The following is a 27,856-nucleotide window of genomic DNA, read 5'->3' as shown; positions in this document are numbered from 1 at the left end:
TTGACTGTAGTGCCCTATCTATGGGTGTGCTGGCCAACTGAGTTAACTATATCTTTCGTCTTGGATGAAGATGGATGGTATGGCGTGTGGGTGTTAGCTGGTTATTACGTTACTGTTAATTTTATTTCTGGTCTATTTATCTTGGTATATTTGCATTACTCGCAGCTTCCTTAAGCGTTGGAGTATTTGGAGCTAAAACAATTCGAGTATAGAGTTAATATACTTGTTAGTTGGTCATATTTTATGATACTTTTAAACCACGTGGATTAAGAATTGACATTACGTTGTTCCTAAATCTGCAACATACTGTGATTAAAAACTAAACGAAGTCTTAGAACAAATTAGTAAAACAGACACAAAACATTAGCAGTCTGCGGAAAAGGCAAGCTATATTGCAAAGTCGACTTTTTATTACAGCTGGCTAACACCAAAACAATAAATTAGCTAGGCAGCTAGCAAGCTAACTAGACGTATTATAATATCCATTTGTTATATGGTAAATATATTGCTAGCTATATTTTTTACTCCATAAATACATAAAGCAAAAGAAACACAATTTGATATCTATTTGAGAAGGCATAGCTAATATTTGTTGCTGCCAAAAAGGCTAAACTAATTGTAGTTTTCTAGCTAGCTATAGCTAGCTAATCATTTTTGCATCATTAACATATGACTTCTGGTAGTGGATTATTTGTTGAGGTGGATAGAAATATTGAACAAAGTCTGACTTCCCTAACTGTGGTAAGTTTTGTTTATGTATTTATCAACTACAAGTCTAGGAAATGTTGTTAAAAATCAGGAAATCTGGTCCATCTAGGTAGGTGCCAATAAACTGCAAACAGCTGTAAAAAGTGCAAGCTTGCTCACCATTTTAACCCACAAATGTTCAACAAAATTTGTTTGTAATACCATTTGTTTTATTGTCTTGGCAGTCAGTACAAATGGTATATATATACCATTTGTACTGATCAAAAAATAAGGAAACCCCACTATGTTGGAGCTTTGTTATGATTCCAGAGAAGATACAAAATCCCTTATAACTGTTATGATAATCTCTTAGTTATAGCAACGATTTTTCCTCTCTTTTCGATTGCAACGACAGACAAATATTTTATTCTTTTAACAAATGTACTGACTAACTGAAAACGCTCATATACATAAGGAGGACTTTTTGATTTAAATTTGCGTTTTTTGCTGATAAATCCTGAACTCTTCTAAATTATTCATAACTCGCCCAAATCATACCTTATGCAAAACAGCCCTTTCAATTTCATTGACTCAGCCACATAAAACGACAACCCTCGAGAGGTATAACAGAATTGTGTGACTTAAAACTATATATTTTTATATCGAGCAAATTGTATTAAATAAAACCTTTTGAAAACACTATGCATGCTTTCAGTAAAGTTCGATTGTGATACCATCGCAGTATATCTGCCATTATGTTTTTTGTCAAAAATTATGTGCTGGGCGCTTGGAAGACAAGACTTGATATCCTGTTGTTATGAACTGTAATGAACTCTTCTGTTCCTAGAAAAGGCATTTTTAGCCCATGCAAATCTTGTTGAAGTAATGTTGATAAAACTCTGTGTTTTTGTAACTTAGCAGGAAAAAAAAATTTGCAATAGTAAAAAAATTTAATGCATTTTCTCACTATAAACAATGTATGTACAGGTCTTTTACATTTATCCACTAGTTCAACTTGTAATATATGCATGCCAGATAAGTGCAAGTGCTACTGACCTACCTTCAAGTAAATAACGAACAAGTGTCAATTTTAATTCCGTAAGCTTGTGTGAAAACAAAAAATGTGCAATTTACGAACTAAAGGTCAGGTCATTCTTATAATGTTATATTTAAAGGCATGATAGTTATTACAGTTGTATATCACAGAATCCGCCAGAGTCAAGCTTTAAAGATGCTTGACACAGAGACAGGTCCACAGTAGAACTGTACAGGAGACTCAATAATAAAGTCTTTAACAGAACCTCTGCTTGCTAAACTGAGGCAGGTCTTACTCGTTGCCTTCCGTGTTGTGCGAAAGGGAACTATCATCATGGACCTCCTTCCTCGTTTGATACGATTATACAGTGGTAAAATTTGTAGCGCATCGTTTTCTCTTTAGTTTTACTTAGTGATAGGTGGCCTAACATACCTAGTATATCTTCTGGTTGGTAGATCTTTAGATAAACTTAGTGAGTTCAGTCTAAAATAGGAAGGGGTGTAAAATTAAAGTTACCAAACATTTGGAACTGAACCTTCTTTACAAGAATACAAACAGCTCACTAAAATTTAAACATTTGATTGAATGAAACTTAACCAAAGTTCATTTAAAAGAAACCTTTACAATGTTATTGCAATGCATAATCGACCGTAAGATTACAGGGTTCGGCTTGCAGGTTGCAGTTCGCAATTCGCGAATCGTAATGCCTTCTTTGCGAATTAATCTACAAAGAAAATGTTATAAACTGCAAATTCCATTTTTTTCATCAATCGTTTTGTTTGACCTATTTCTATGAGAGGTGGTTCTTTTGTTGCAGCAACCAGCTGCAACAAAAGAATCATTATCAAGAGATCAATGGTCAGTGGCCTACAGTGCTCCTAGACAATTGCAAAGAGGTTTTCTTCTCTACATTCAGCAAATTTTTGCGAACTGACTTTATATTTCTAATTTCAACCCTGGATTAAACAAAACAAAAACCTGTACAATGTTTTTACATAATGATTTATTCATTGTCAATCGAAGAATAGAAACAAAACAAAATGGTAGATGTTTACCACAAATGAAATGCTTTCTGAATCATTCTACTAAGAAAATGTTAAAACTATGAATCATTTTTTTACACTGATTGCTTGTATCACCTATTTCAACAATGGTTGTTGCAACAAAACTATTTACAAGAATCAATGGCAAAGGGCCTATATTACTCCATGACCACAGCTGCGAGAGATTTTGCAAGTGGATTATATTTTTAAAATTTTTTTAACACAGTCTATATATAACATTGACTATGTAGTTGTTCTGTTATTTACAAAAGTTTTATCGCAAAACAACATTGACGTCAAAGAATGTTTATTAAGATTTTGTGAAGCCCTTACAATTCACTTTAAGGATTGAGGAAAAATTGTTTAGAAATAACTAACATCATCTTCTATGTGCGTAACTATAGGGACCACCTGGGATAAAAATGGGATTAACTTCCTAAAGCCAGGTCATTTCCGCAATGATATTTTTTGTGGTTCATAAGAACAACTGGCCTTGTAAAGTAAAAGTATGGATCAGAGTTACCTATTCCATGAAATTAACTAGTCATGAAATTAACATGGTTTTTTAAAATTTGTGTTAATTTAATGACCGTTAATTAAATGCAGTGTTAATTTAAAGACTGGTAATTTCGTGACTCGTTAATTAAAATACTGTTAAGTTGGTGACTTTTTTACAATATGCAAAAGCCTTAAAAATATAAAAATACAATTTTTTTTTACAAATTTTTTACTCCTCCCTATTGGACGATAGCTCAACAGTCTTATCTTTTTCAGTGATCTTTTTTAAAATAGCTTTTGCATCATCTTCATACTCTGATCCAACTGGAAAATTAACTAAAAGCACTTTTTCCAAAATTTCTTCAGATTTCCAAACCTCCTTGTAATAGAGGAGACCGCTTTACTACCGCAGATTTCCAAACCTCCTTGTAATAGAGGAGACCGCTTTACTACCGCGGATTCAACTGTTGCCATAATTTTTGCTTCGTTTAGTATCGCATATTCTCAAATTTGCGTTAATTAAATGCATTTTTAAAAACAACATTGCACAACTGCATTAGTTAATGCCTTTTTCAAAATAATATCATTGAACCGCGTTAATTTCATGACTGTTAATTTAATTTGTGTTAATTTCTTGACTTGTTAATTTCATGGAATAAGGTAAGTAATTACTTTTACATTATTTGCATCAGAATGCCGCCAAAGTCACTTAAATTTGCTCTTGTATTAAAAGCATTGGCTAAAAATGTTGTTTATAAAAACTACTATTCACGCCTGAATATCAACTTTAGAGAATTTATGAAAAAAACAACAAATATGGTAAACAAAAAGTATGCGACCTTCTATAGGGCATGCAATTTTAGAGTTAAAAGAAATGCATTAATTTGAATTAGAACTGCTAATGTTGAAAAATGACAAAAAAAACAAAAAATTGACAAGACCACACATTCTAAAACATGAACCAATATTTCAAAATGGAATATGTTTTAGAAGAAAAAGGAAATAGTTGCATTTGTTATTTCTAACGAACACAAAAAAACCTAAATAGAAACCTATGAATATTTTAAAATTAGAACCATAACATCTCCAATATCATTCTAGCATGTGTGATCACACTTGCATGCCTCCACACACGCATGGAAAAGAATTGGTTGTACTGATTTCAGGTCTTAAATTTCATGCATAAGTCAATATCATATGTGCAAAAGTTTATTTTTTTGTAGACAAACTTATTTCCTCATTGGCAAGGCTGACCTCATATATAAACATCTGTTAATGCATTTGCTAAGCTACACTTTGACAACTTTTTCTGGACAAGGGCTTGGGCATCCAAGGTACATTAGAAAAGCTTCTAAAATGATTAATAAATGTGCATTGCTACTGATCAAATGCACTTAAAATTTCTTCTGCCAAAAACCTACCACAATCACTAAACCTAATACAGCTTCTAAAAACAGGTTCACACTTTCCTTAATTAACATGGAGTTAAGCTAAAAAGCCTTCTCATTTAGAGCTGCAGATTCATTGATGGTTGAACTAGTAAACTTCTTTAAAAGGTTATTAACAAGCTATTTACAATAACAAACAAGATCATTGTAGAAATTACGAACCTTGGTTTTATTTTAAAAAACATAACTTTTCTAGAATTGACGTTACAGCCTGCAAAGATCCAGGAATGTAGGCCAAGCTTGAGATTTTAGATCTAGTAATCAAATAACCTAAAATCCCAAGCCTAATTGTTAACATGACAAGTGAAGTCTGACAAGTTAAAAGTGTGTGGGCCTAATATGAAGGCTGTAAACTTTTGGTTGTGGATATTCTAAAAATTCTTTAAACAGGAATGCAAAATTTGTATACATTTGTCAATGGTAACCTTGCATTCTTTATTTTATCTTACTACCTGTGCACTCAAAGAAAAATAAGAAAAACTAGACAAGGAAAGAACTTTAAAAGTTTTACCGATTTTCTTGTGAGTTTTTATCTGTGAATTGCCTGAAATGTTTCAGTGATCAACTTTTTAGTTGCATATTTACTAGTCAATCAGTCCTTGGAAAAATCTACTTAGAAAAAAGAACAATAGTAAAGATAATACAAAATAGAGCTGTTTTCTTACTTCTGCGTTTTTCATACATTTGTGCATTTGTCTTGTCATTAAGGCCATTTTTTGTAATAAAGGGCTTTAAAAACTCTTTCCAGTAACTTTAGCACTTGTGAAGAACTTTCAGGGCACAATGGTTAAGATCTAGTTAGTCATATTTGTTTTTGTAGCTAAAATGACTTTTCACCAACTAACTTGTAAGGAAAGTTCTATTGATGCTGATGCACAAACCATTTCAAAAACAACTTATGATCTGGCTACTTTACCCTTTCCAAGCCATTTTTTTAAACTGGTAACACAATTTTTTCCCCAAAAATTAATGTGAACAGTGAACCAAATAGTTTTTGTGTAAGGCTTGCTTTGGTTTCAAGGGAACTCTTAATTTATAGATCATGGTGTCTTTTACAATCTGAAAATCATCCGTTGTCTGATAATCATCATCATTCCTTATACAGTTTTCACAGAACATGCTGAGTTTCATGGGTTTTTTTATTGTCTAAGAGTTTTTCTGCTTCTGTTTGTCATGATAAAAAAAAAACTGGTTTATGCATGTTTACTACCCTATTCTTTCATAGTGACAGTCATTAACAACACATGTATTATCATAGATGACGTTCCACACCAGTGACCCCTACACACAAGATGATATCACTACCATGTCTTCTTACCAGAAATTAAAAAAGGTCTAAAAATTGCAAAAAAGTACTACTAGATTCGCGAAAATATAAGTCGTCGCATAAAACCTTAAATTGGTTCGTTCGCGAAGAATTATTTTCGCGAAATTGACTCATTTGTTGTTTATGTGTTGTTTTTATTCATTTTTTTTCCTGGCCAGTTTCTTTCAGTATACTCTATAGTGTATACTATTGAATTAGCAAGGCTTACTGCAAGATGAACTGAATCTGACAGTTGGAAACGATGCTTGCGGTATATTCTTTTTTGCGTGATAAATCTCTTTTTTAACCTTCCCGTAGAATTGGATTTCTGTGTATTAAAATTCGGTCAAGAAAGTAAAAATGCTTGCTTTCCTTGCACAATCAAAAGTTTTTTTTGTGTAAATCAACAGTGCTTTGCAAATCTATTTTTAACATTACTTTAAAACCTATGAGAAAGAGTGCATGGGATAGAGTCTAGTGATATCGCATTGTTTTAAACATCCCAAAAAAGTTTTGTATTTCATATACTCGTGTGTGTACGCGATTGAATTACTTTGCGTTAAGTGCGACAACATTAAATACGTTAGCAAAATAAAGTAAAATGAATGCTTTAGACAAGTACTAAAATGTGAAAGTAATCATATTCTCTCCAAAAACAAAGTTTTTTTATATTTTTATAAAAGCCACTTTTTTAATATAAAATGTTAATGATCACGAGCAATGATATAAAAACTGCCGAATATCGAGGCTGAAGATTTTGCATAATTAGTTAAGGTTTTGCGTGTTAATCTGTTGTGAACACTAATTCTGTATTATCGAGCAAAAAAATGCTGCAAAGTTGTGGTTGCCCGCCGTGAAAAGCTGCGAATACACTGCGATGTCTGGAACAATTATATCCCCTTGTTACAACGTCCCTCCAAAAAAAATTCAGAATGCTAAAGTTTTAAATTGTTCCGAAAATCTTTCTTTTTTGAATGTTTTTTACTTTTATTTTCTTGTTTTTATTTTGTTGCACCTGTCCTAATATTGTCCGAATTTTAAATTTTTAGGCGCCAAATGTTTTGTATGCAACTTTGGATTGCATGTGACAAAATATGAATTTTTGTTACTAAAGAGTGTTATTGAAACTCGACGGGTTGCCGTTGCTGTTTTTTTTATAAATATTTGATTGTTTTCACAATTCTCTACCCTCCCATGGTGAGCTTAAAAACAAACTCTCCTTCTTTGTTGGTTACCCTAAGAATGCATTCATTTTTTGTTGGCGTTGTCAAATCGACACACAAGTTATCTGGACTGATTGTTTTATCCGGACGATTGTTTTCCGACGAGCAGAGAAATTGAAAGTATTACCGTAGCACGCGTGATATATGGCTTTAAATCCTTAGATAAACTTCAATCGTGCGCTTCTTTTGTGATTATGGCGAGTCTAAAAAGTCAGACGAACCTACATCACCTCAATGATCGTGATTTATATATTTACAAGAAAGATCTTGGAAAGCGACCTAAAGTTTCACAGCGAGATGGTAGACATAAAAAAAATCCATGCTTGTTTTTTTATTCATTAGCTTCTGATTATGCTGCAAACGTTCGAATTTCTTCTCTTTCGTTTGCCTGTGATTTTTGTGCATAGGTACAGCCACAAACAAACTCTGGCGCTACCAGCAAGCAGAAACATACGAAAAATCAAAAACAGATCAAAAGATTATCGTTTCGAACTGGAAAAAAAATTCAACAGAATTAGAGTGTACATATGGTAAAAAAGGAATAACATGGGGAGATCTAAACTGTGTAAATTTTGTATATATAAATTAAATAATCTGACTAAACGGAACTAAAAATTGTTTTGTATATAAGTAATAGTTCATGTGGAACGTATTGAAAAATCATGGTGAAATATTTCGAAGAGGAAGAAGTTTCATTGAAACGAAAACATGATACGACGGTACAATGAATTACGATTATTTATACTCGATTTTTTCTCTAATTGAAATGTTATATCTTTAGCAAATGCGTAGCTATTTTCGTATGTGTTATCAGTTTAAAAGGAAACTCGACCCGAAAATGCTGTTACTTTATTTCGTAAACATACACGATTTATGACATCGAAAGAACGCTCGAGAGAGAGAGAAAGGAAAAAAGAAAGTGAGAGAGAGAGGGAAGTGCATGCGAATAATAATTTTGTTTACTGATGTGGCATTTGCTTGCGAGGATTAAGTATGTCGAAAAAATCTAATTTATGTTAAATCACGTTGTGACGTATCTTCGTTGTTGTTTGACATCTCATATGCTTATCATTATGTATCCTCAAACCCCTTGTACTGTTGCTGGGAGATGAGTTTATCATTAAAACATTACATGAAGCATGTAGTGTGCTAACAATGGTTGCTATGACAAATTCAAGGTTTTGTGTGAATTGTACTGTACGAGTTTTTTTATCAAGATGTCACAATAATATTTTTGTTCGCTGGGTTATGTTAATCTTAATTCGTTCTTGCATGAAGTTTAAAGTCAATGATCAACGCACTAGATTTGCCCTTTTTTGTTCAAAACGTCTACTGATTTATTTGGTTAAACAGCTAAAAAAAAGAACATTTGATTTAATTTTTATTTAGCATTCATATGATGTTTATTTGTGTTTTGATAGCTAGTAACATGGAAAAGACATTCAAAACCTTACACGGCTTTTAATATAAACATACTTAGATCATTTTTTATTACATATTTTGCATCTAAGATATGTTTGATCACCCATTTTTTATATACAGGGAACTGAACACTTCCAAGTTTTAAAAACACAAGAAAAATTTAAGTGTCGTTATCAAGAGGAAGTTTTTTTCTTTTCCACTTAAAGCTAACTTTTCAATTTAAGAAACTTTCATAGAAACAAAATCGACTTTCAATCTACACTAAATTAAATTGTTCTACATGCATTAGTAATTTGGTTTTTCCAGCTTGAAACAAGTTGTCCCTCTTATGTGTATTGATGCGAGTTTTAATTAGGTGTTTTAAAATTTGTGTTGAACCAGAACCTTTCTAAAGTTGTTACAAATAATAAGGAAAAGGCTTAAATTGAGATTTCGTAATCAAGGTTTATCAAAAATAGGTATTAAAAAACACTTTCTTATACAAAAAAAATACAAAACCACGAACAGTACCATCTTCATAGATTCAACTCAGCATAAAAAATTTAGCGAATGTTCTTCTTTTGGAGTTAAACGTTTTTATAAAAACCTGTGTATAAGAATGTTTATGTCAAAAGATTTTAGACAAGTTTGTTTTCCTTCGTACCACATCATGTTTTATAGAAAATATATCATCTATTTCTTTCAGTCCTAAAAAACCATTACCCGTATATCTGGCCAGTGTCTCTATTTTTCTGAAAAACACAGAAATATTTGGAGCTAGAGAATGTAGATTTCTTATAAAAAGCGCGCGGGTCATCAAGTTTCTCTTTTGTTTTAGAAACAACTTAATAAAACCGACCAATCCAATAATCACTTTTGTACTGTACAATATGACATTTTTGTTGAATTAATGTTACAGTTTCGCTTTTCGTGAAGCTTTTAAAGGGGAAAAACATTCACCCGCTGGTAACTTCCATGTCAGCTTGCTTGCTGTCTAAAAACGAGTTGTAAAGTACACCGTAAAACTAAATAAATAATTTTTTAAATTGTTACTTTCTAAACACTCGAAACAACGTTGTTAAAAGGATAATTTTTCTAAATTTTTCTCGTTTAATTCGTGTCACGACTTTCATTTTGTCATTTTTTTTCGTAGAATTTAACCTGTTATAATTCATTGTACATGTGTTTCCTCAGTTTTTCTGAATGTTTGTTTCTTTTATATCGTGAAAGAATACGATACTGTTTTTGTCTAAAACTTCTGTTTTCTTTTTTGTATGTAAAATACAGCCATAGAAGAAGAAAAAAATATATTTTAATTTTTTATATTAACATTAAAGTGTTTTCGTAAATTTTTGCGCAGCTGAAACGACTAAAAACAGAGCGGATGTATGTGGACTTCTGCTACGAAAATAGCTAGTCGTAGGCTGTCGCATACAACGAAGAAACGATTACGAAAGAATGGAAGTTTCGTAGGCGTTTTTAATTCCTATTCGCCTTACGAATATATTCGTTCTATTGTTAGAAAAACGACGCTTTTTTATATCTGTGTTTTTATTGGTTGTTAATAAAAAAAGCTTTGATGAATTTTACCGACGATAAAAATAAGTTGTCGAACATAAAATCTTCCGGCTAAGCTCGTTGTTGAAAGTTTATCGTGGACATACGGAGGGAATTATTTTGTTGTTGTGATCGGTGAAAGACTTACAATAGCACATCACCAACAGTTGATTGACGGTGAAGTCACCCGTTCGCGAGGGGAAGTTTATATTGACCACGGAAGGTCTTTTGATTGTTAAAACGTGGAAAGTATAAAAAGGCGGAGAAAAGTCGATATAAAAGTTGAACAGCTTTTTTCGTTTATACTCAGTAAAACGTCCACACTTGATAACTCATCGTCATTACACAACGTCAATGTTTTAAATTAAGTTAAAATGATGTACCCGAGCCGTCGTGTTTTTTTCGTCAAAATTTGGATGACCGAGGTCACTTCAGACGACGACGATGACTCTGACGAAAGAGTTGTATATTGTCGCGGTTTTTCATCACGCAGTTATAGCGATGTTCAGAATCATGACATTAAAAGTTTATGCGAAGATTTAAACAACAATGTAGAAACAAGGTTAAAATTAAGTGAAATCGAGAGAAATGATTATGAGTTTAGTGAAGGTTATGAGACTTTTGATAACGATGAATTGATGACCTCGGGATATGTAAGTAGGACATTCTATATTAACTTTTCCTTAAACGTCGTCTCTTTTTTAGTTATACTTATCCAGCCCTTCTCTGCAAATTAGTGTATTTATTTTTAAAACATCTCTTTGTCGTAAATTTTGTCTTGTTTTTTTGCATAATATTAATCTAGAGGGAACTCGTACAATATATTTATTTAAAAGACATTTTAAGCTTTTGATAGAAATGGTTTCGATAGTTTCTTACCGCCATAATTCGTATTCCTGGGAATTGATTACTTTGAAGCAATTAAGTGTATTCTGTCGATACGAAAAAAGATTAAATGTTTATCGTCTTATTTCCTAACGTTAAAAAAAATTATTTTTTTGTCACAAATATATTTTTTTTTGCTACGAAAAATATATGGGTTTTCTGTATCAAAACATTCCTGAACTCAAAAAAACTTTCTACTACCTTTTCTAACTTTATATAAATACGTTTTCAATTTTTCATTTAGAACCTGCTTTATTGTTTTAGATATTCTTCTTTTCACTTCTTTTTTCTTCTTCTTTAATTGTATTTAGCATAGTTTAGGAAATCATAAAAAAGTTCTTCTTTTGTTCACAATTTGTGATGTTTTGTTCTTCTTATATATATGCTTCTATTTATTATATTGCGATTATATTGTGTATCATCCAAAGCACAGATTCATTCTAAACTTATACTATCTATTATTTATGTGCCATCGTCTGAACTTTTTGTTGTTGTTTTTTTTTTCATTTTAAATATTTTCTTACTTATATTAAATAACTGAAGTGGAGTGTCTTTGTGATACTGTGAGGCGAAGATGATGTTTTTCTTGTTTGTTGTTGTTGTTGTTGATATAAAGAAAAGTTCATCTAATCCTAACGAGTGTCTGAGCTGAGTTTCAACCAGCTGCCAAAAGCTGGGCTCATTAACTTGTTTTACCCACTCGATTAATTCGGAATCCCTCTTACTAACCTGTAAAATATACATAACTGACTGCACATATAAATGTGAATAAGAATTGAATGCAACACACAGGCTATAACTGTGTTGGTAACAGCTTTTTACTTTGTTTTTATTGGCTAATTAAAATATATGTAATGTACCGAAATTTAATAAAAAATCCTCTCAAAATATAAGAAAAAATCAGAACCTTTCCAAGCTAAACATGAAAAATATGAACACCTCAGGCTAAAGTCAAACTTCCTGATTTTAAAAAGGTGTCTATCGAGTAGGAATACACTTTGTAATGATGAAAAATCATCACCAATTATAGAAATCTATTTAATGTTTTTTTAAAATGTTAATTAACCTTAAGTAGCAAACTAGCTTATAACCAATTTTTGCTTACTTTATTCAATAACAATATTTTTGTATTTAAAATGTTACAAGATGATTCTAATTTTTATAAAAAATTACAGGTGACATTAAAAAATGATTGGTGTGGGTTTTGGTTTTTAGGTTTTGTTACTACCTACTCATTAATTTTAACAAATTTCATGATTTCTCCATGAGAAATATATTAGCTCATAAAATAAGGGACGATTAATGATCAGCAAAATCTAAGGAAGAATCAGCCAGTTTTCTCAAGCAAGAATTTTCAGTTAAGATTTCTGCAGTATGATCACCAAATTTAAATATTTTATTTGATTCCCTGTTAAACTTATGTTAGCTTTAAAACCCTAAAGTGAATCTTTTGGATTTGTCATTTCTGTTTCGTCCGTGCATTTTCTCATTTGCTTTATCACGTTTTTAATTTTGTACAGTCAGCTGATGGTATTGTAGCAAATGTCTTAAACAGGAATTAAACTCTCATTTACACATTATTAGCCTGACGTAATGTATTCCAAACCACATATGAAAATTCTAAATATCAAGACTTTATTGAGCAACATTTGAGAGTGATTTTACAATTTTCTTTTTTTGTGATAGGATGGGGACACGTCCACAGAAGGTTCAACCTCACCAGATTTAATTTTGTCAAGTGAAGTACCAACATTGAATGTTAACGCACCTGCATTCACTGCAGCTGTAAGGTAAACACCTTTTGTGTATGAAGTATTAATGGCTTCTAGTCCTTGAAACGCTCCATCGCGGAGGTTATTTTTCTACATAAAGGAAGTAATAAGTGTGCTTTTTCGAACCATCTGTTCCATCATTGTGTCGAGTATCTGTTCATCTTCAAATGTATTAGCAAATATACAAACAAATGGAAACAAGCATTGTCGATTAGTAAATGACAAATCATTGTAACACTCGATGATGCAACTACAGAATCTATTTTTATGCCTGTTCAGCCATTTGTCTATCGCTATTAATAGAAAATTAGGAAGAAATAAAATTTTAGACGAAAACTTTACAACAGGACTAAAGAATACAAGTTATCATTTCCCATCAAAAACTTTTTTCTCCTTTAATCGAGATCTGGCAGGATAGCCATTTCTTCAACTACATCCTCTTGAATTCTTGCTGCTTTTATTTCATTTTTTCTAGGCCAGTAACCCCTTTAATACATTGCAAATGCCACTAATACATATTTTTTTGAATGTTTGATCCCCCTGACTTTTTTATTTTTTTACCTATTAGCACAATGACACCTGTCATTATCACTAAGAATGTTGACATTGGCAATGAGAGATGGAAACCCAATGCAACAATAATAGAAGAAAATATAAATAACATACCAATAGCAGAGTTGCCCCAGCCATTCATTGGAACAGACGGCCTTTATTATTGGCCAACAGAAGTTGTGAATAACTATGCGCAGCCAGTTGTTGTAGAAACTGTTCAAAATGGTGGCAATGCTGTGAATGGCCATGATGGTCATCTCTACCCTCAGCAACTCACTGGACCAGAACTGGCCAATCACGCGATACAGAATGATGCTGTTGCGAAGGATATACCGCCAGAGGAACTGAAACGTTTGATTCAGTTGCAATTTGAGTATTACTTTTCACGAGAAAACCTTGCGAATGATTCTTATTTGGTTTCTCAAATGGATGGCGATCAGTATGTGTCAATTTCAACAGTAGCGAAATTTAATCAGGTATATTTGACACATTTTTCATTTGCTTAGCAATGTATAAGTAAAACTGAATATAGTCCAGTCAGGTTGTTTTGCGTCAATTTCGCGGAAATTAGTCGCCGCAAAAATTTTTGGGAAAGTCACTATTTGCGAAATTCGTCAAAATTATTAGCGCGAAATTGGAATTTTGTCTTTCTTAAAAAAAAAATTGATTTTACACAAAATTATTTGGACAAAAAATTTTGTTTAAATATTTCGCGAAAATAGTTCTCGCGATTTTTCTAATACTGAAGATTTTGTCAGTTTTCGTTTGGAAAAAAATTACAAATGGTTGATTTACCAATGGTTCTTTTTTTTAGGTGCGAAAACTGACTTCGAATATGGATCTCATAGTGGAAGCTCTTCAAGGTTAGACCAATAACACATTTATTTTTATAATTACACCATTAGTGGTTAATTACTGCTAATAATGGTTTCGGATTTACTTCCGTTTCTAATTTCCATGTTTTTCTTTACTTTAGAGTCGCCCTATGTGCAGTTAGATGAAACGAATCTGAAAGTTCGCGCAAACATGAAAAGATGCATTGTCATTCTTCGCGAAATACCAGAATCAACACCTGTCGAAGTAATATATCATTTTCTGTTTGTTTGTTTGTTTGCAAATGACGACACTAAAACAAAAATACTTGTGTGAAATAAACCTACTACTTTATATTCTGTAATCAATGTGTAATCATCTTTTTCTGTTTAATCAATCACAGGAAGTTAAAGCGCTTTTTATTCACCCTGATTGCCCAAAGTGGGTCAGTTTCGAGTTCGCACATAACGATAGTTGGTACGTCACGTTTGACTGTGAGGAAGATGCGAAGAAAGCTTATAAATATCTGCGTGAAGAGGTGAAAAACTTCCACGGGAGGCCTTTAATGGCAAGAATAAAAGCAAAGACTTTATTGAGCAGAACTGTATATTTACCGAAAAGTGCACCCTCCACCAACATGACAGTCACAACTCCGACAGAGAGCACAGCACAATTCACACCGACGCCACAACCTATCACCACGTTCACAGTACCACCCAACGCTGTCTTTCATCAGCCACAGACGTTCCCATTTTATGCCACTGCGGCACCAGTAAATGGTAACCCATTATTGCCAGGTACCTGGCTGGCGCCACGGCAGTTTATACCACCGGAGGTAAATCTACAAGTTTATTTCAATATTTTTAATTTCTATTTATAGGTTTTTACTTAATATTTTTATGTGTAAATTTTCTACCCATTTTACGTGTGCTTTGTAATTTCAGGTTCGTCCCAAAAATAATTATAACAAACACAACGGGCACATGTCCAATCGAGGTATTGTCAAAAAAAAAATTTATAATGTACTGTTATGTTTCCATCAAAGTATTACAACCCTTTCGTATTTTTTAACTTAATAGTGGTTAACTTTATTCGTTTCACTATATTTTAGTGAGCGGCCAGCGCCCATTTTATAGCAGTAAACCTCGACATCAATTTCGTGGCGGGTATAATAAAGTACCGATGTACGATCGTAATGGAATCATAGATAATGATGACAGGCAAACAAGCTCGCAGTTTCGACCACGAAATGTTAATGTGAATAACTTTCGCAAAGACGATCCTAGATTTGTGTAAGTATAAACTTATTTTTTTTTGCAAGCAACCTAGTTTTGTTACAATCCATCTTGTCTTATTTTAATTCGACTACAGATATCAAGCTGGGTTGTTGAGAACGCTTTAATTTTTAAGTTATATTTTCAAACGAACAAACATGTTTCTTTGATTAGTAATAAATTATTAACAAAGATTTAGAGAATTTTACCAGAAAATTGTTTTTTAGGAGAAACGGAAACCCTCCGAAAAAGGATTACCGAGGTAATTTGGAAGAAAGTCCACGCTTTCAACGTCTACGCGAGCGTCGGACCAAAGATGAGCCGTCAAAATCACCCGATACAGAGTCCGATGATCTTTCGTCAACTAGTGAGCTGACGTTAGACTTGGCGTTGGAAAATTTCCCAGCATTGCCAAGTCCTAATTCACCGAATGAAAATAGTAAATCAGCATCCTCACTAAAAGAGTTAGCTACGCACGCTTTACAGATAGCTCAAGATAAAACATCCTATGATGAAACGTCACCCACCTCTCACAGTGACATGAGGTAAGTTGGTTTTTAAGGATATGTTAGTAGGTGGTGTAGATAAATTTATTCTTTTTTCTAACGGTAAGTAACTTTAGGTGAAGAGAACATGTCTTCAACATAAAACTTTCTAAATAACCTAAAATTCAGACCCAAAATATTGATTTCTCCTAAAATTGTTTATAGTGGTAAAAAATATTAACTTTTTTATATATGCACCTAAGTGACAGAAAATTGGGCATATGTTTATCTCAAAAAAGTAAAGAATGAATACTGATGAAATATATTTACATAATTATTGCAATTTAGAATAAACAGCCTCTCTAGCATAGTAACTCTATTTCCTCCTAAAATTTTGCCAAAACCTAAGATTATGAAGTTCAAAATATGTGGTTACCGTTTTCAACTGTCATAAAAGCTGTTATTTTAAAAAAAAAATTCTGCCTTCATAAATTATCTGGTATGCCAAGTTTATTTCAATAACTTTGTGTGACAAATTTCTAGTGAAACGTCTACGGATGAGCAGATGTCGACGAGTAGCATAACGACAGATGCGTTATTGATGACCGTCTCGACAAGCAGCGCTGTCTCTGTTGCGGCGTCGACGAATGCCCCAAAAATAAGTTACGCACAAATGGCACAAAAACCTAACAAAACATCGCACGCGAAGGATGTGTTTGAAAACGATAAAGACTTACCTGAACTCTCCACCGGAGAGGCGACAAAAAAGAACAATAGTAAAAATGATAGTAAAAATAGTGGAAGCGGAACACCCAAGTCTCAACGGCGTTCCAGTAAAGGTTCCCCAAGAGCTCAGCGAGGTAAAACCAACCAGGACAATAAAGTGAATAGTAAACCAGATAAAAATATAGACAATAATAGCAGTAACGATACTGCGGTAGTGACTACGTCCTCTGTGACGGTAAAAGAGACTTATGCTTCGAAATTCGGGAAGAACACTGCAACGAAGAGCGCGCCAACAACGCAACGCTCGAATGGACAAAAATCTCAAGTTTCTAATGCAAATCGAAGTAGTCAAAAAATAAATACAACGAACTTACCTCCACCTCGGCCACTCATGAGCCAAATAATAAAACCGCCGGAAGGTAAACTAAACGAAATAGCGAACCAAGAGCAAAACGTACTGAGCGCCGAAAATACAAAAAGTAGCGATGATGTATTAGTTGTATCGGATGTGTCGACAGAATCAAATAAAGAAAATCTGACCAACTGATTATATTCTGGTAAGTTTAATAATTAACCTGTGAAAATAACACAGCAAGTTGTTGTGCATCATGTAAACGCAGCACGGATTATTGTTTAACTTACAATAGGGACTGAAGAAAAACACAAGTGGTTTTAAAAGTGTTAATAGAAACCCTCTCTTTTCTTTTTAGGATTTTATCCTGATTGTTAATGTCGCTTCGCGTCCACTAAGGATGAAGAGAATGCTGTTGCTTTCTTCTTATTAATGCTTAGAAAAGTAGTCAAAAAAGTAGAATGGTTTTACCATTTTTGAGTTATGCGGTATAGTTTAATGATACTGGTTTATCATCATTTACTTACCCACTCACGCATTACCCACAAACAACAACTTGATCAATGCTGGTCAACATAGCACGCAGTTAAAGTTGACGTGATAAAACTTCTGTTATACGGAATCATAAACTGTAAATTAGTTGCGTTTTTTTTTTCCTTTTTTTCTTTCTTTGAAAAGTTTAGATAAGAGTTAAGATTTAATTTTCTTCGCTTCTTGGATCTTCATATTAAGCGTTTTTTTCGCGTAGCTTCCATGTACTTGTTTGCTTGCAGAAGTAGTTTTTACGAAGCTTTTATTAAGTGCGGTACGCCCACCGTGAGTGGGCGTGTCACGGGTATGCGCCTAGCACCCCCAAAATATAATTCGTGTTTTCATAAGATCGTGTTTTTTAAAGAAATCGAGTTGTAAATTATTTCTATCAGTTATAAGTGTAACTTTATTCATGTAATATTTCTATAGCATCCTTTGTTATTATGGTGGCCACAGTCCTGGAATGTTTTGACATTTTGCAGTAATTTAACAAATTTAAACTCAGATAAAAAAAAATAGCCAACTGTCCATCGCCATACTTTTTTATTTCATAATGTACTATATTTTAATATACATTCCCAAGTCAAAAAAAGTCAATTTTTTTGAAGTGAAAAATTTAACCTGAAGACACTCCTATCTGGAGATTAATGTTAAATAGCCAGTTTGTTTTGCTAAGGTTTTCCTTGAATGTGTGTGGTCACCATTGTTATTTCATTATCAACATTTTAGAAAAAAAATACTTCCTACTCTCACGATGAAAAAAGATTAAAAAAAAGCGCCTAGTTTGTTTTGGAAATACCTTTTACTCGTTAAGTAATGTTAACCTTCAAAGTAAATTACACTCTTCGATTTTTTTTATTTTTCTCGAGTTGTCTCAGACGCGTACAAATTATGATCTCGATTATCGTCCGTTAGCTCCGACGGAAAGCAGATCCCTCTAGAAATTGAATCCTTTTTATTATTATTTTCATCTGTCGTGATAGTTCTAGACTTATTTAGTATATTTTATTGAGCTGTATATTATGTCGAGAAATTTCTTATAGAGTTGTTAGTTAAAATATTCGTTAACAGTTATTTCAACTCTATGGAGAAAGAGGAAAGTTATTTGCGTGGAATATCTGCTTCCAACGAATTCAACACCGTTCATACGCTGGGTGTGAACAATTTGACACGGTTCGCCTATACGACGTCGGGTGTGAACAATTTGACACGGTTCGCCCATATGACGTCGGGTGTGAACAATTTGACATGGTTCGCCCATATGACGTGCGTGAACATGCAACTAGCTTTCTTTTGCTCGTAGTATATATATTTTAAAGACAGGGATAATTTTAACGTCGCTTGGTATCCTACTTAATAGCTCTATCGTTCAAAACCTTTCTTTGCTTTGTAAAAAAAAAACTCTCCAAAAAAAGTTGATATAAAAAAACGAAAAACACCAGCTTTTGCAGTTTTTTCTTTCGTTTCTTGGGACGGCTCCGAAGAAAATAGTTGTAAATTCGTTCGTCAAAAAATGCTTAATAGAAACAATCTGCGGTAAGTTCTGGAAAAATTAGGCCTTTTTTTTCCTTGGGCTTAAAGTTTGTTAGAAAGAAAAAAATTGACTCATAAATTTAACTTGTTTATGCAAAATGTTTTAGGCTTAAATATGACCCTTCACAAAAACAGAGAAAGAGACTTTTTACTTAAAAAGCAGGGCTCCCTTATCACAAATTGAAAATCCTTTCTAAAACAGACAGTGTCGAAGGTAATATTGACATTTGTGCCACCTTTTTAGGGAGAATGTTTTTTGTGATATTTTGAATAGTTATGTTATTATATAGGGATCAAGAATGAAAATGGTCTTCAGGCTAAGGTGAAAGTACGGTATTTCGCGGGCAGGACATGAAAACCAATTTCATGTCCAGGCATTTTGTGTCACCACCTTGAAGCATATTTCTCTCATATGATTTGTTTAGCCCATGAGACTCCTGATTATCATTCGGGATTGGTTTCAGTCTAAGTGGAAAAAGAAACTTTCAGGACCTTACTGACGATTGATGAACGTAAAAATATAGGAATACTTTAATTAAATATTTTAACTTCCCAATAATTCTATTGCTTAACATCTTTCGTGTCTTAAATTGCAAAACATCAGGTATATCTTTTCTCACGTCTAATATAAAATGCACACAGTAAAATTCAATAACACATGTCTTTTATTTTATTGTTTTTGTTTTGAAATTCACCATGACTGTTTCTACGCCAATCACTTCATTAGTCTAAGTCTCGCTTTCTACATCACTCAAATTTACTTTCTACTTTTCTTCTCATTCGCTATCACCGCATTCGTTTTCGTGGTCTGATATAAAATCAATTATATCCGGATATTGCTCTGAAACGATGAATTGTGCCATACGCCTTTCATCCATGCTCATCAATACTTAGTACAGTTAGTCCTCCCACATTCCACATGTTGAAGTTGAAGAGAAGTTGAACATGTTGAAAAATTGAAGGATTTATTTAATTATTTTCTCCCGTCTGCTTTTTTGTAAACATTTCAAATCCTGTTGCATCCACTGAATTTTTCCATATAATGCACATACATGTTCTAACACTGCAGCGCCTTCATCCCATAAATTTCGATCACTTTCAAGCTCAGCGAATGCATTTGAAAATAGGCCATTCCTCTTCATGGCAGATCAGCAACGACTTTTTTCTTTCCGAAATAGAGCTGGAACCATTCCATGTAGACCTTGTCGCGGTGGAAGATTCAAGGGCTAGAATAATGATTTATGTATCCCCAGATGGATTTCGAATGATTACATGAAAAGAAGAATGTTGTATGACTATTATAAGAGCATACAGAATTACTTTTGTGTTAGCTATTTCCTGATTGCTTCTCATCTGGTCATTCAGACTAACTATGTATAATTCGCTGTCTCCTGAGAGAATGTCCTCTTTTTCCAATAATATAGTGACAGGTTCTCTTCTATCTATTACGTAGTCGAAGATAAACTTGATCAAGTATGTTTTATTGTATCATACAACGTGAATTATGCATATTACTTGAAGCTTGCTTTGAATAGAACCGATCCTGGACCAAAAATTTCATTATTCGCAAACTCTTTGACTTCACCAAACTTTCCCGAATCGAATTTTCTTTCTGTTGTTGTCTTTCCAATATCATTTTTTTCGTTTGAACGAGGACACACAACATACCCAGAAATTCTGATAACAGTACTTGTCGACCTTGAACTCTCTTCAAGTGCAGCATGAAGTTGTCTTTGCCTCTTGCACCAATTCTTATATTTTACATTTGGTATTATAAGTGGTAATTTTGTAGGGCTCCTACTTTTTTTCATTTGTAAATTGTACCCTGTATTTTGAACAGAAGTTGCACTCCTTTGGATACACCCATACCGTTTGCAGTGAGGATATTGGTGATGACAATCGATTAGACGGACAACGGTCATTGGTTTTGTTGTTACCAAGAATAAACGAAATGTGAAGTTGGAAGTTGGAAAAAGAAACTTGCAATAAGGTATTTTATACGCATCCATACATATATAATAAATTTAAATGGTTTTAAATTTTCTTTAAAACACTGTAATTCTGTTACTGATGACAACGAATAATGCATTCCATCTTTAGTGCAGTAACTATTACATAAAAAATTAAACAATTTCAAATTACCACAACAGTGTACCTGATAAAATTCTTTCACAAATAAAAATAACCAAAAAAAAAACAAATCTAAGCCTTGTGTAAACATTAACACAAAAACATCTTAATTTTTGAACTGTGTCACGTGTACTCATAACTTTGACCAAGGTACATCTTCTGCATAGCAGGTGCCACAATTAATTCTAGGAGGTAGTTATTCAAGCTGAATATTTAATCAGGAAACCCTTGAGTTTAAAATCACCTAACAAACCGTATTTGGAATTTGAAAATAGATTTTTTCGAAAAATTTATCAGCAGAAAAACTAATGTGTTATCCCTATTTGCAAATAATTTTACGAGTTTAATTTGATTTCCTTGAAATGTAATTAGTTTTGTTGAACTATCCCTAATCTTTTCATTTATTTTTTGCTACCTAGTTAGACTGAAAACCATTCTGAATCGTCATCAGAAGGGTCTCGCGAGCTAACAAAAATTACGTTTCAAGGTGATGATTCCCCCGTGGTTATCTCAAAAATTTGATAATTGAGACAAATTTCAGTATTGATGTTATCCCGAACTAACCGTGTATAGTTTCATGTATCAGGTTATGGATGTTTTGTGCTTAACTTCTTATAAAAATAACATTTTTTAATACTTTAAGTACATGTAAATACAGCATTATTTTATTAGGTTATAGTTACACACAAGATAGCTATGCAGCTATGGAACTGTGAGACCGATGTTAAACGAAGCTGAGTTTATTGCTTATCGATCTACGACTGAATTATAGCCTATTGCGAAACGAAGGCTAACCAATTTATTCTATTGTAGGGTTCTCATTTGTACATGGAGCTAATTTCTAATCATTAACGTATCGCAAGCTAAAAAAAAGTTAAGTTTCGCTGGGCACAAACTTTCGCGGTCAGAAACCATTTCGCGATTTTTCGTCATTTTCGCGAAAGTTTTTCCCCAAAATACGTTTACCACTGAGTGTTCCTATGATTCATTATCTCAAAATTGAAAACCAAAAGCGAGACAATAAAGCAATGACGTCACAAAAATTTAGATTATTACATTAGCAAAATTGATATTTGGATTGGTAAACTTGATAATTACAACTGAATTTATTAGTTAGAGATACACCACAAGCAAACTGTATAAAAAGACGGAAAAATTTTTATTTGAATTCAGTGTATGCACTAGTTGCCTGCTATCTGTTACCTGATAGTTTTTCGTAATATAGGAAATGAATAGATGGAGTCTAAGGTTCGAAATAATACGTAAACGTAACTGCATTCTTATATTTGCAACGATTAGATTTTTCGTATTCTTCTTATTGGAGTGACTACGAAAAATGACTGCAAACCCACCTTTACGACAAGATGGGCAATGTTGCACGGTGCGATTCCTAAAGGATGTACATTGTATGTGGTGTAATGAAACTCTTACATAGCTATAGCTTCGTTTTTTGATCATTGTAAAGACAACTTTATAAGGAGAAAATTCGACTTAAGAACCTTGCCAGGGATACATGTGAAATTATCGCTAATAAAAATCAATTAGCCTGAATTTAATGGGACAGTTTTCATCTGCAAAACTAGTCAGCGGCAAAGGAGGGCACATAAACCGGAAATACTTCCCCACACAGTACCCCACATTTACAATTAGCCCCCGCCCGAAAGATTTTATAAAACAGGCTACTGCGGACAAGGTTTTTTTTCGCTCGCTTTCAATTGTTTGGTCACTTGTATATTTCGCATTTTTATATAACGTTTCTTAAAAAAAAAAAAAAAAAGTCGTGCAATCAAGTATTCTTCCTCGTGGTCGTTGACAGAATGGATAAAGCTATTTTAAGGGAAGCATTTCCTTTTATTAAACAAGCTGATAAAGTGCTGGGAACGAGGTTGTAGCAGGCCTTACTTCGATAGAGAGGAAAATGACCAGGAGCGTATTAAATGGTAAAATTTTATATATTCCTCTCTCCACCAGGGAGCACATTTTTACTTCTATACAAGCTACTTTACTTTCTTCTGTTTTCTTGACAATTTATGTGACTGTGTCTTGGATTTGACAGATTTTACGAGAGCCGATAAACTAAAAAAGTGAATATGTGAAAGTTATTAAGTAGTAAAGGAAATTAAACTACTTTAGTTTTGGTGTTTCAGGTGAACATACCTAGACGTGACGGGTGAACTTTCTAATGTAATGTTTTTTGAATTATCTAGAAAAAGAAGATAACGTTCTCTAGATAAATAGTATATCTATGTTTACATAAAAAACAAGAATTTTTACACATGTTCGTATATATATATATACAAAACATTGAGAGGAGACAGCTAATATTTCTATAGTGTAGGCTTCTCTTCGTATACGGCTTTAATGAGCGCGGAAGTTTAAAAGAAAATACATTCGCAGCATTTCTTGCCTTAGAAAATGTTTTATGCGAAGTATCTTCAGATAACTTTACATTCGTTATCAGGCCAACTGTGTTTAGTTTGACAATGTAAACTTGATATGAAATGCTGATACATTAACTTTAAATTTACATTGTTTAAACAACAAACAAAAAATTGAAAACAAAAAACAGGTGGTAGTCACATCAAAAATGTGATCTAAAGTTTCACGATCCAAAAAACAAACTTACTTTTGTTTTCTTTAGCATCTTCCGCTCTTCTCCTTTGTGTTTCTTTCAGAATAGCTTCTGTGGCTTTTGTTTTTCTAAATAAAAACAGAATTTGTAATATCACAAATCGAAGCAACATCCAAACGGAGCAAGAAATTCATACTGTAAAATAGAGTGAAAATTTACCACTCCCCAAATCCAATGTTTGCTTTAAAAAAATTAGTGTTTCCTAACTCTTTTTTGTGAGACGTATACCTAAAGTCCAGACAATCTTTCGGAACTTATTTTTGCGATTTTGGACCCTATTCACAAAATTCAGTTCCGTAAAAACGACTTTTTAGAGTAATTCGCAAAAATAAGTCCCGCGAAAATTTCTTCTTTTAAGAACATCTAAAAGTCAACAACTTAATGTCAATTGAGAAAAACGTTGACCTGTACGAAAGTTTACAGTTTGACCTTGACAACTATGCTTAGTTTTAGAAGAGTCACCATCTCTTAACATTTAGAAAACGATAGTATAAATATATACGAAAGTCCACTTTGATCGCAAACGGGGCTGTACTTAGCGCCGTGCGGTCGTGCGTCCGAAGGGCACAATGTTCAATGGAATCAGAAATGCGCGTACAAACTAAAAATGGCGGTGATTCAAGCAAACTCAATAATGAAATTTAGTTACTATACACTGTAGCGTTTTCGGCGAACATAAAAATTTGAAATGACTTTTGAAAAGAACAGTGCAAACAAAAGCGCTCCAAAATATTGCGCAATTTTGGGACTTCGATGCGTGCGACCTGAACCGACGTTTTACAAGATAAAGTGAACCTTAAAACACGATACAGTTAAACACCTGACAATGACCTTACTTGAAGTTCGGTTCAGAAGGATCGATAGCATACAAGTGCGATGAGTACAATGCGTTGAAGCGGGAATCCTTCACATTAACTTCGAAATGATCCTCCTCTAATTGCTTTCCTTTCGTTCTCTTCCTCTTAGACTTTTTCAGCTTTTCTTGCTCGAGAATTGACTTCAGGTTGAAATGCTGTTTGTCTTCTGTTTCGTCCAGGAGTAGCAACTCTAACTCTTTCTAGGGAGAGAAAAAAATGCGAAAAACATAAAAACTTTTTTCTCTTTGCTTCAAAAGTGTTCACCAGTGGCATGGTTTCAACTCTCACACAGATTTTAAAAATTTTCAGTTAGAAGATTTACAAAAGACACTGAAATTCATGTGTAATCGGGAATTCGCACTCTCTTTTTGAGCACGATAGCAGACCTCTGCAGGCCTGTAAAAAAGGTATGTGGCATAACTTTGCATGGGCAAACCTACCTTGTTCTTTTTTTCCTCTTCAGTCATATTTTCTTCAAAGTACTTCATTTTATTCTTATTCTTCTTTTTCTTTCTCTTCTTTTTTATATCACTTTCGGCAGTTTTAAAGAAAGGGTCATCAAATCCGATATCTTTCTCACCACCGTCATTATTATCGTTACTGTCAACATTGTCACTGTCAATATCATCGTCACTCATGACATTCTTATCAGGATCTGATTCATCTTCTATTCGTTTATTTTTTTTCTCTTTTTTCTTTAATTCATTGTCCTTTTTATCAATAATACTTTCAGTAAGTTCACTTAAACCTGGTGTCCACGTGACTTGCATGTTTCCACCGTCGCCTTCTGCTTCACCCTCCTCCTTTGTTTCCTTTTCTTCGATCTCTTTCATAAGAAGCTACACGAATAAAGAAACAAACAAACAAAGTTGGCAACTCACACTCAATTTGCAAGAACGTTATAAGATTAGGCTTTCATTGCAAATAAAACAACACCCGTGAACAGTGAACACACGGAATTAAAACGCTTAAAACCGGAAGTGCCAAAAGCTTAGCTTTTAATTCCAGGGCAAGCTTGAGCTTGTAATTTGAAATAAAATAAATTTTCCTACCCTGTATTTCTTAATTCGCATTTCTTGATCGTCATCATCATCGTCGGAGTTTGAACCAACTTCGTTTACAGCCTCTTTATCCTCTGTTTTTCCTACATCGTCATTTTCTGCATCATTTTCTTCTTCGCCAGACGATGATGCTAAAAAACAAAACAAATTGTTACAATACATTTATCAAAAAATTCTGATGCGTATGTATTACATAATATCTATTCCACTTTTTTTCGCGCCTTTTTACGTACCCAAATACATCGAAATTTTATATCTGCTATTTTTAAGGAGTTATTAAATTAAATAAGAACAAATCCGAGGGATCCAACATGTATACTTTTATCACAATAGCGCGCTAAAATCCACAGTTTTAATCAAAATGAAGGAAGGGGAAACAATATCATTAACTTACCAAGGTAATCCTTAAAATCCATATTTTCGATATCTTCTTTCGTGAATTTTCTCATAGTGCTTTCCAGTCTCCTCGGATCCGTCTCATCCCATGTTAAACGTACAGTACTTTGTTGCAAAGCAGTGTTTAAAAAACTAAACAAGCAAACAAATAATGTCCTAAATACTTCTGTTCCATTTAAATAAGTCTTCCATGAGAGTAAGTTAAGAAAAATTCCAAAGATTTTTTTACGTTATCACTATATTTAGTATAAGTGGGAAGGGGGAGATGAGGTGAATAATTTCAGAATCATGTTTTAACATTCTTTGATGTTGTTTCCCTCTTGTTCTCTCCCCTCCCCCCGCTTTTTTTTACAAAAATACAAGCACACAATGCTACTTTGAGAAAAATTCATTGCCTTCCTAATGAAGCCTTAACAAAAAGAATGACAGGTATGTGCTCATAATGCTAATGTCACAAAAGAAAGATCAGTTGGTCATTTTTAATACACATTTAGCCATCATTATAACCCACTAGTTGCTGAAATTAAGCATTACAATATAGCGAAACGGTAAACAATCAATCAAAAAAGAAGAAGAAGAAATCTCTTTCAGAAAACAAACGTAAAAAAAATACACACTTTCTCCCCTTGTTCGTTATTATATGACCCTCTTCCCGCACCCCGAGGTTAACGTATTTTTTAATGTTCCCTTGTTTATGTTCGTGAGATTTAATTTTCGTAAAGATAACGAAGTAATCATTCACAAACATTATTCTTTCCACGAATTCATGAAAAACCTCCATAGCGAAACTAACCTTGACGGTTGGTAGTGTTTAATGTTGGGCATAGATGTCGCGACAGATTTCGGTTCTCGGTCGAACGTCATATCGTCAGGTATAAATCTTAAATCCATTCTCGTCCCACTCATCTCATACTCCATATCATCACATTCTTCATAAATTGTTGCTGATGTTTCTAAATGAAAAACAATAAAGTTACCATACATAGATTTAAAACTTCAAATTTTTGAAGATTTTAGGAAAATACCACGAATGTGTAAACAACATCTGTTCATTTCAAAATGCGGTAACTGTGTAAATGTAATTCATCAGTTCTGCTGCAAGATAAACATATACTCGAACTTTTGTCATATATTTGTTCTAGTTGATCTTTATTTCTTAAGAAAAGTTCTCACGAATCCCTATCTTGCTGTTATAAATATTGATTAATTACACAGTAGAACTTGTTGATTGAAAAAAAATTAAAAAATATATTATGCTGGTAGGTGAGAAAAGAAGAACTTTTTTTACAGCCATACCCTTGTAACAAAATCTCCTACCTTTGCTATCGCACTCCACCACAGCATAATAATATTTCATTCGATTCAATTGGTACTCCCGTAACTTTTCCATGTGAAATTGTGATCCCTAAATTACCATAATTAAATTACTAGCCATAGTTACCACTAATGCGCCCCGAATTACTAATAACGATTTCAAACATTCAAATTTAGAACGGGATTTAAAATTAAAATGGAAATTGGTGGACGTTTGAAATCTATAAAAACTGCAGTGTTAGAACTTATTATTTTCGTTATTTTCACATTTAGCTAAGGCTCTATCTATAAAGTTAGATCTTGATTAAATATATGTACACTTTAAACGCCTCTAGCCTTCTTGT

At 33.2% G+C, this 27,856-nt stretch overlaps 2 protein-coding genes across 7 annotated transcripts in view; one reads left to right on the top strand and one right to left on the bottom strand.

The window, feature by feature from the left end:
- The first annotated feature begins 50 nt into the window (after positions 1 to 50).
- Positions 51 to 19,030, top strand: LOC130640882 (la-related protein 4B-like). 4 transcript variants are annotated; one of them, XM_057447469.1, is made up of 11 exons: positions 51 to 496; positions 12,771 to 12,874; positions 13,425 to 13,884; positions 14,223 to 14,271; positions 14,385 to 14,488; positions 14,625 to 15,056; positions 15,166 to 15,217; positions 15,333 to 15,513; positions 15,723 to 16,040; positions 16,524 to 17,263; positions 17,417 to 19,030. In XM_057447469.1, the coding sequence occupies exons 1-10, from the start codon at positions 494 to 496 to the stop codon at positions 17,251 to 17,253; spliced, it is 2,433 nt and encodes an 810-aa protein (XP_057303452.1). In that variant the 5' UTR covers positions 51 to 493; the 3' UTR covers positions 17,254 to 17,263; positions 17,417 to 19,030. The 4 variants fall into 4 exon arrangements, with proteins under 4 accessions (XP_057303452.1, XP_057303450.1, XP_057303451.1 ...); XM_057447467.1 differs by having other exon boundaries at positions 51 to 741; XM_057447468.1 differs by lacking the exon at positions 51 to 496 and adding an exon at positions 7,301 to 7,960.
- A 4,155-nt stretch (positions 19,031 to 23,185) lies between these two features.
- LOC130640884 (ESF1 homolog) overlaps positions 23,186 to 27,856 on the bottom strand; it is a 77,659-nt gene continuing 72,988 nt past the window's right edge. For all 3 annotated transcript variants that reach the window (XM_057447470.1, XM_057447471.1, XM_057447472.1), the window contains 9 exons: positions 27,516 to 27,603; positions 26,992 to 27,151; positions 26,197 to 26,330; positions 25,794 to 25,933; positions 25,182 to 25,580; positions 24,721 to 24,941; positions 23,879 to 23,952; positions 23,410 to 23,455; positions 23,186 to 23,328 (listed from right to left, as the gene is read on the bottom strand). In XM_057447470.1, coding sequence (XP_057303453.1) covers positions 23,250 to 23,328; positions 23,410 to 23,455; positions 23,879 to 23,952; positions 24,721 to 24,941; positions 25,182 to 25,580; positions 25,794 to 25,933; positions 26,197 to 26,330; positions 26,992 to 27,151; positions 27,516 to 27,603 — 1,341 coding nt within the window. In that variant the 3' untranslated portion in view covers positions 23,186 to 23,249. The remainder of the gene's footprint in view (positions 23,329 to 23,409; positions 23,456 to 23,878; positions 23,953 to 24,720; positions 24,942 to 25,181; positions 25,581 to 25,793; positions 25,934 to 26,196; positions 26,331 to 26,991; positions 27,152 to 27,515; positions 27,604 to 27,856) is intronic.

This window comes from Hydractinia symbiolongicarpus, chromosome 4, assembly GCF_029227915.1.
Source record: "Hydractinia symbiolongicarpus strain clone_291-10 chromosome 4, HSymV2.1, whole genome shotgun sequence".
Lineage (NCBI taxonomy): Eukaryota > Metazoa > Cnidaria > Hydrozoa > Anthoathecata > Hydractiniidae > Hydractinia > Hydractinia symbiolongicarpus.
This window is presented reverse-complemented; position numbering and strand designations above follow the sequence as displayed.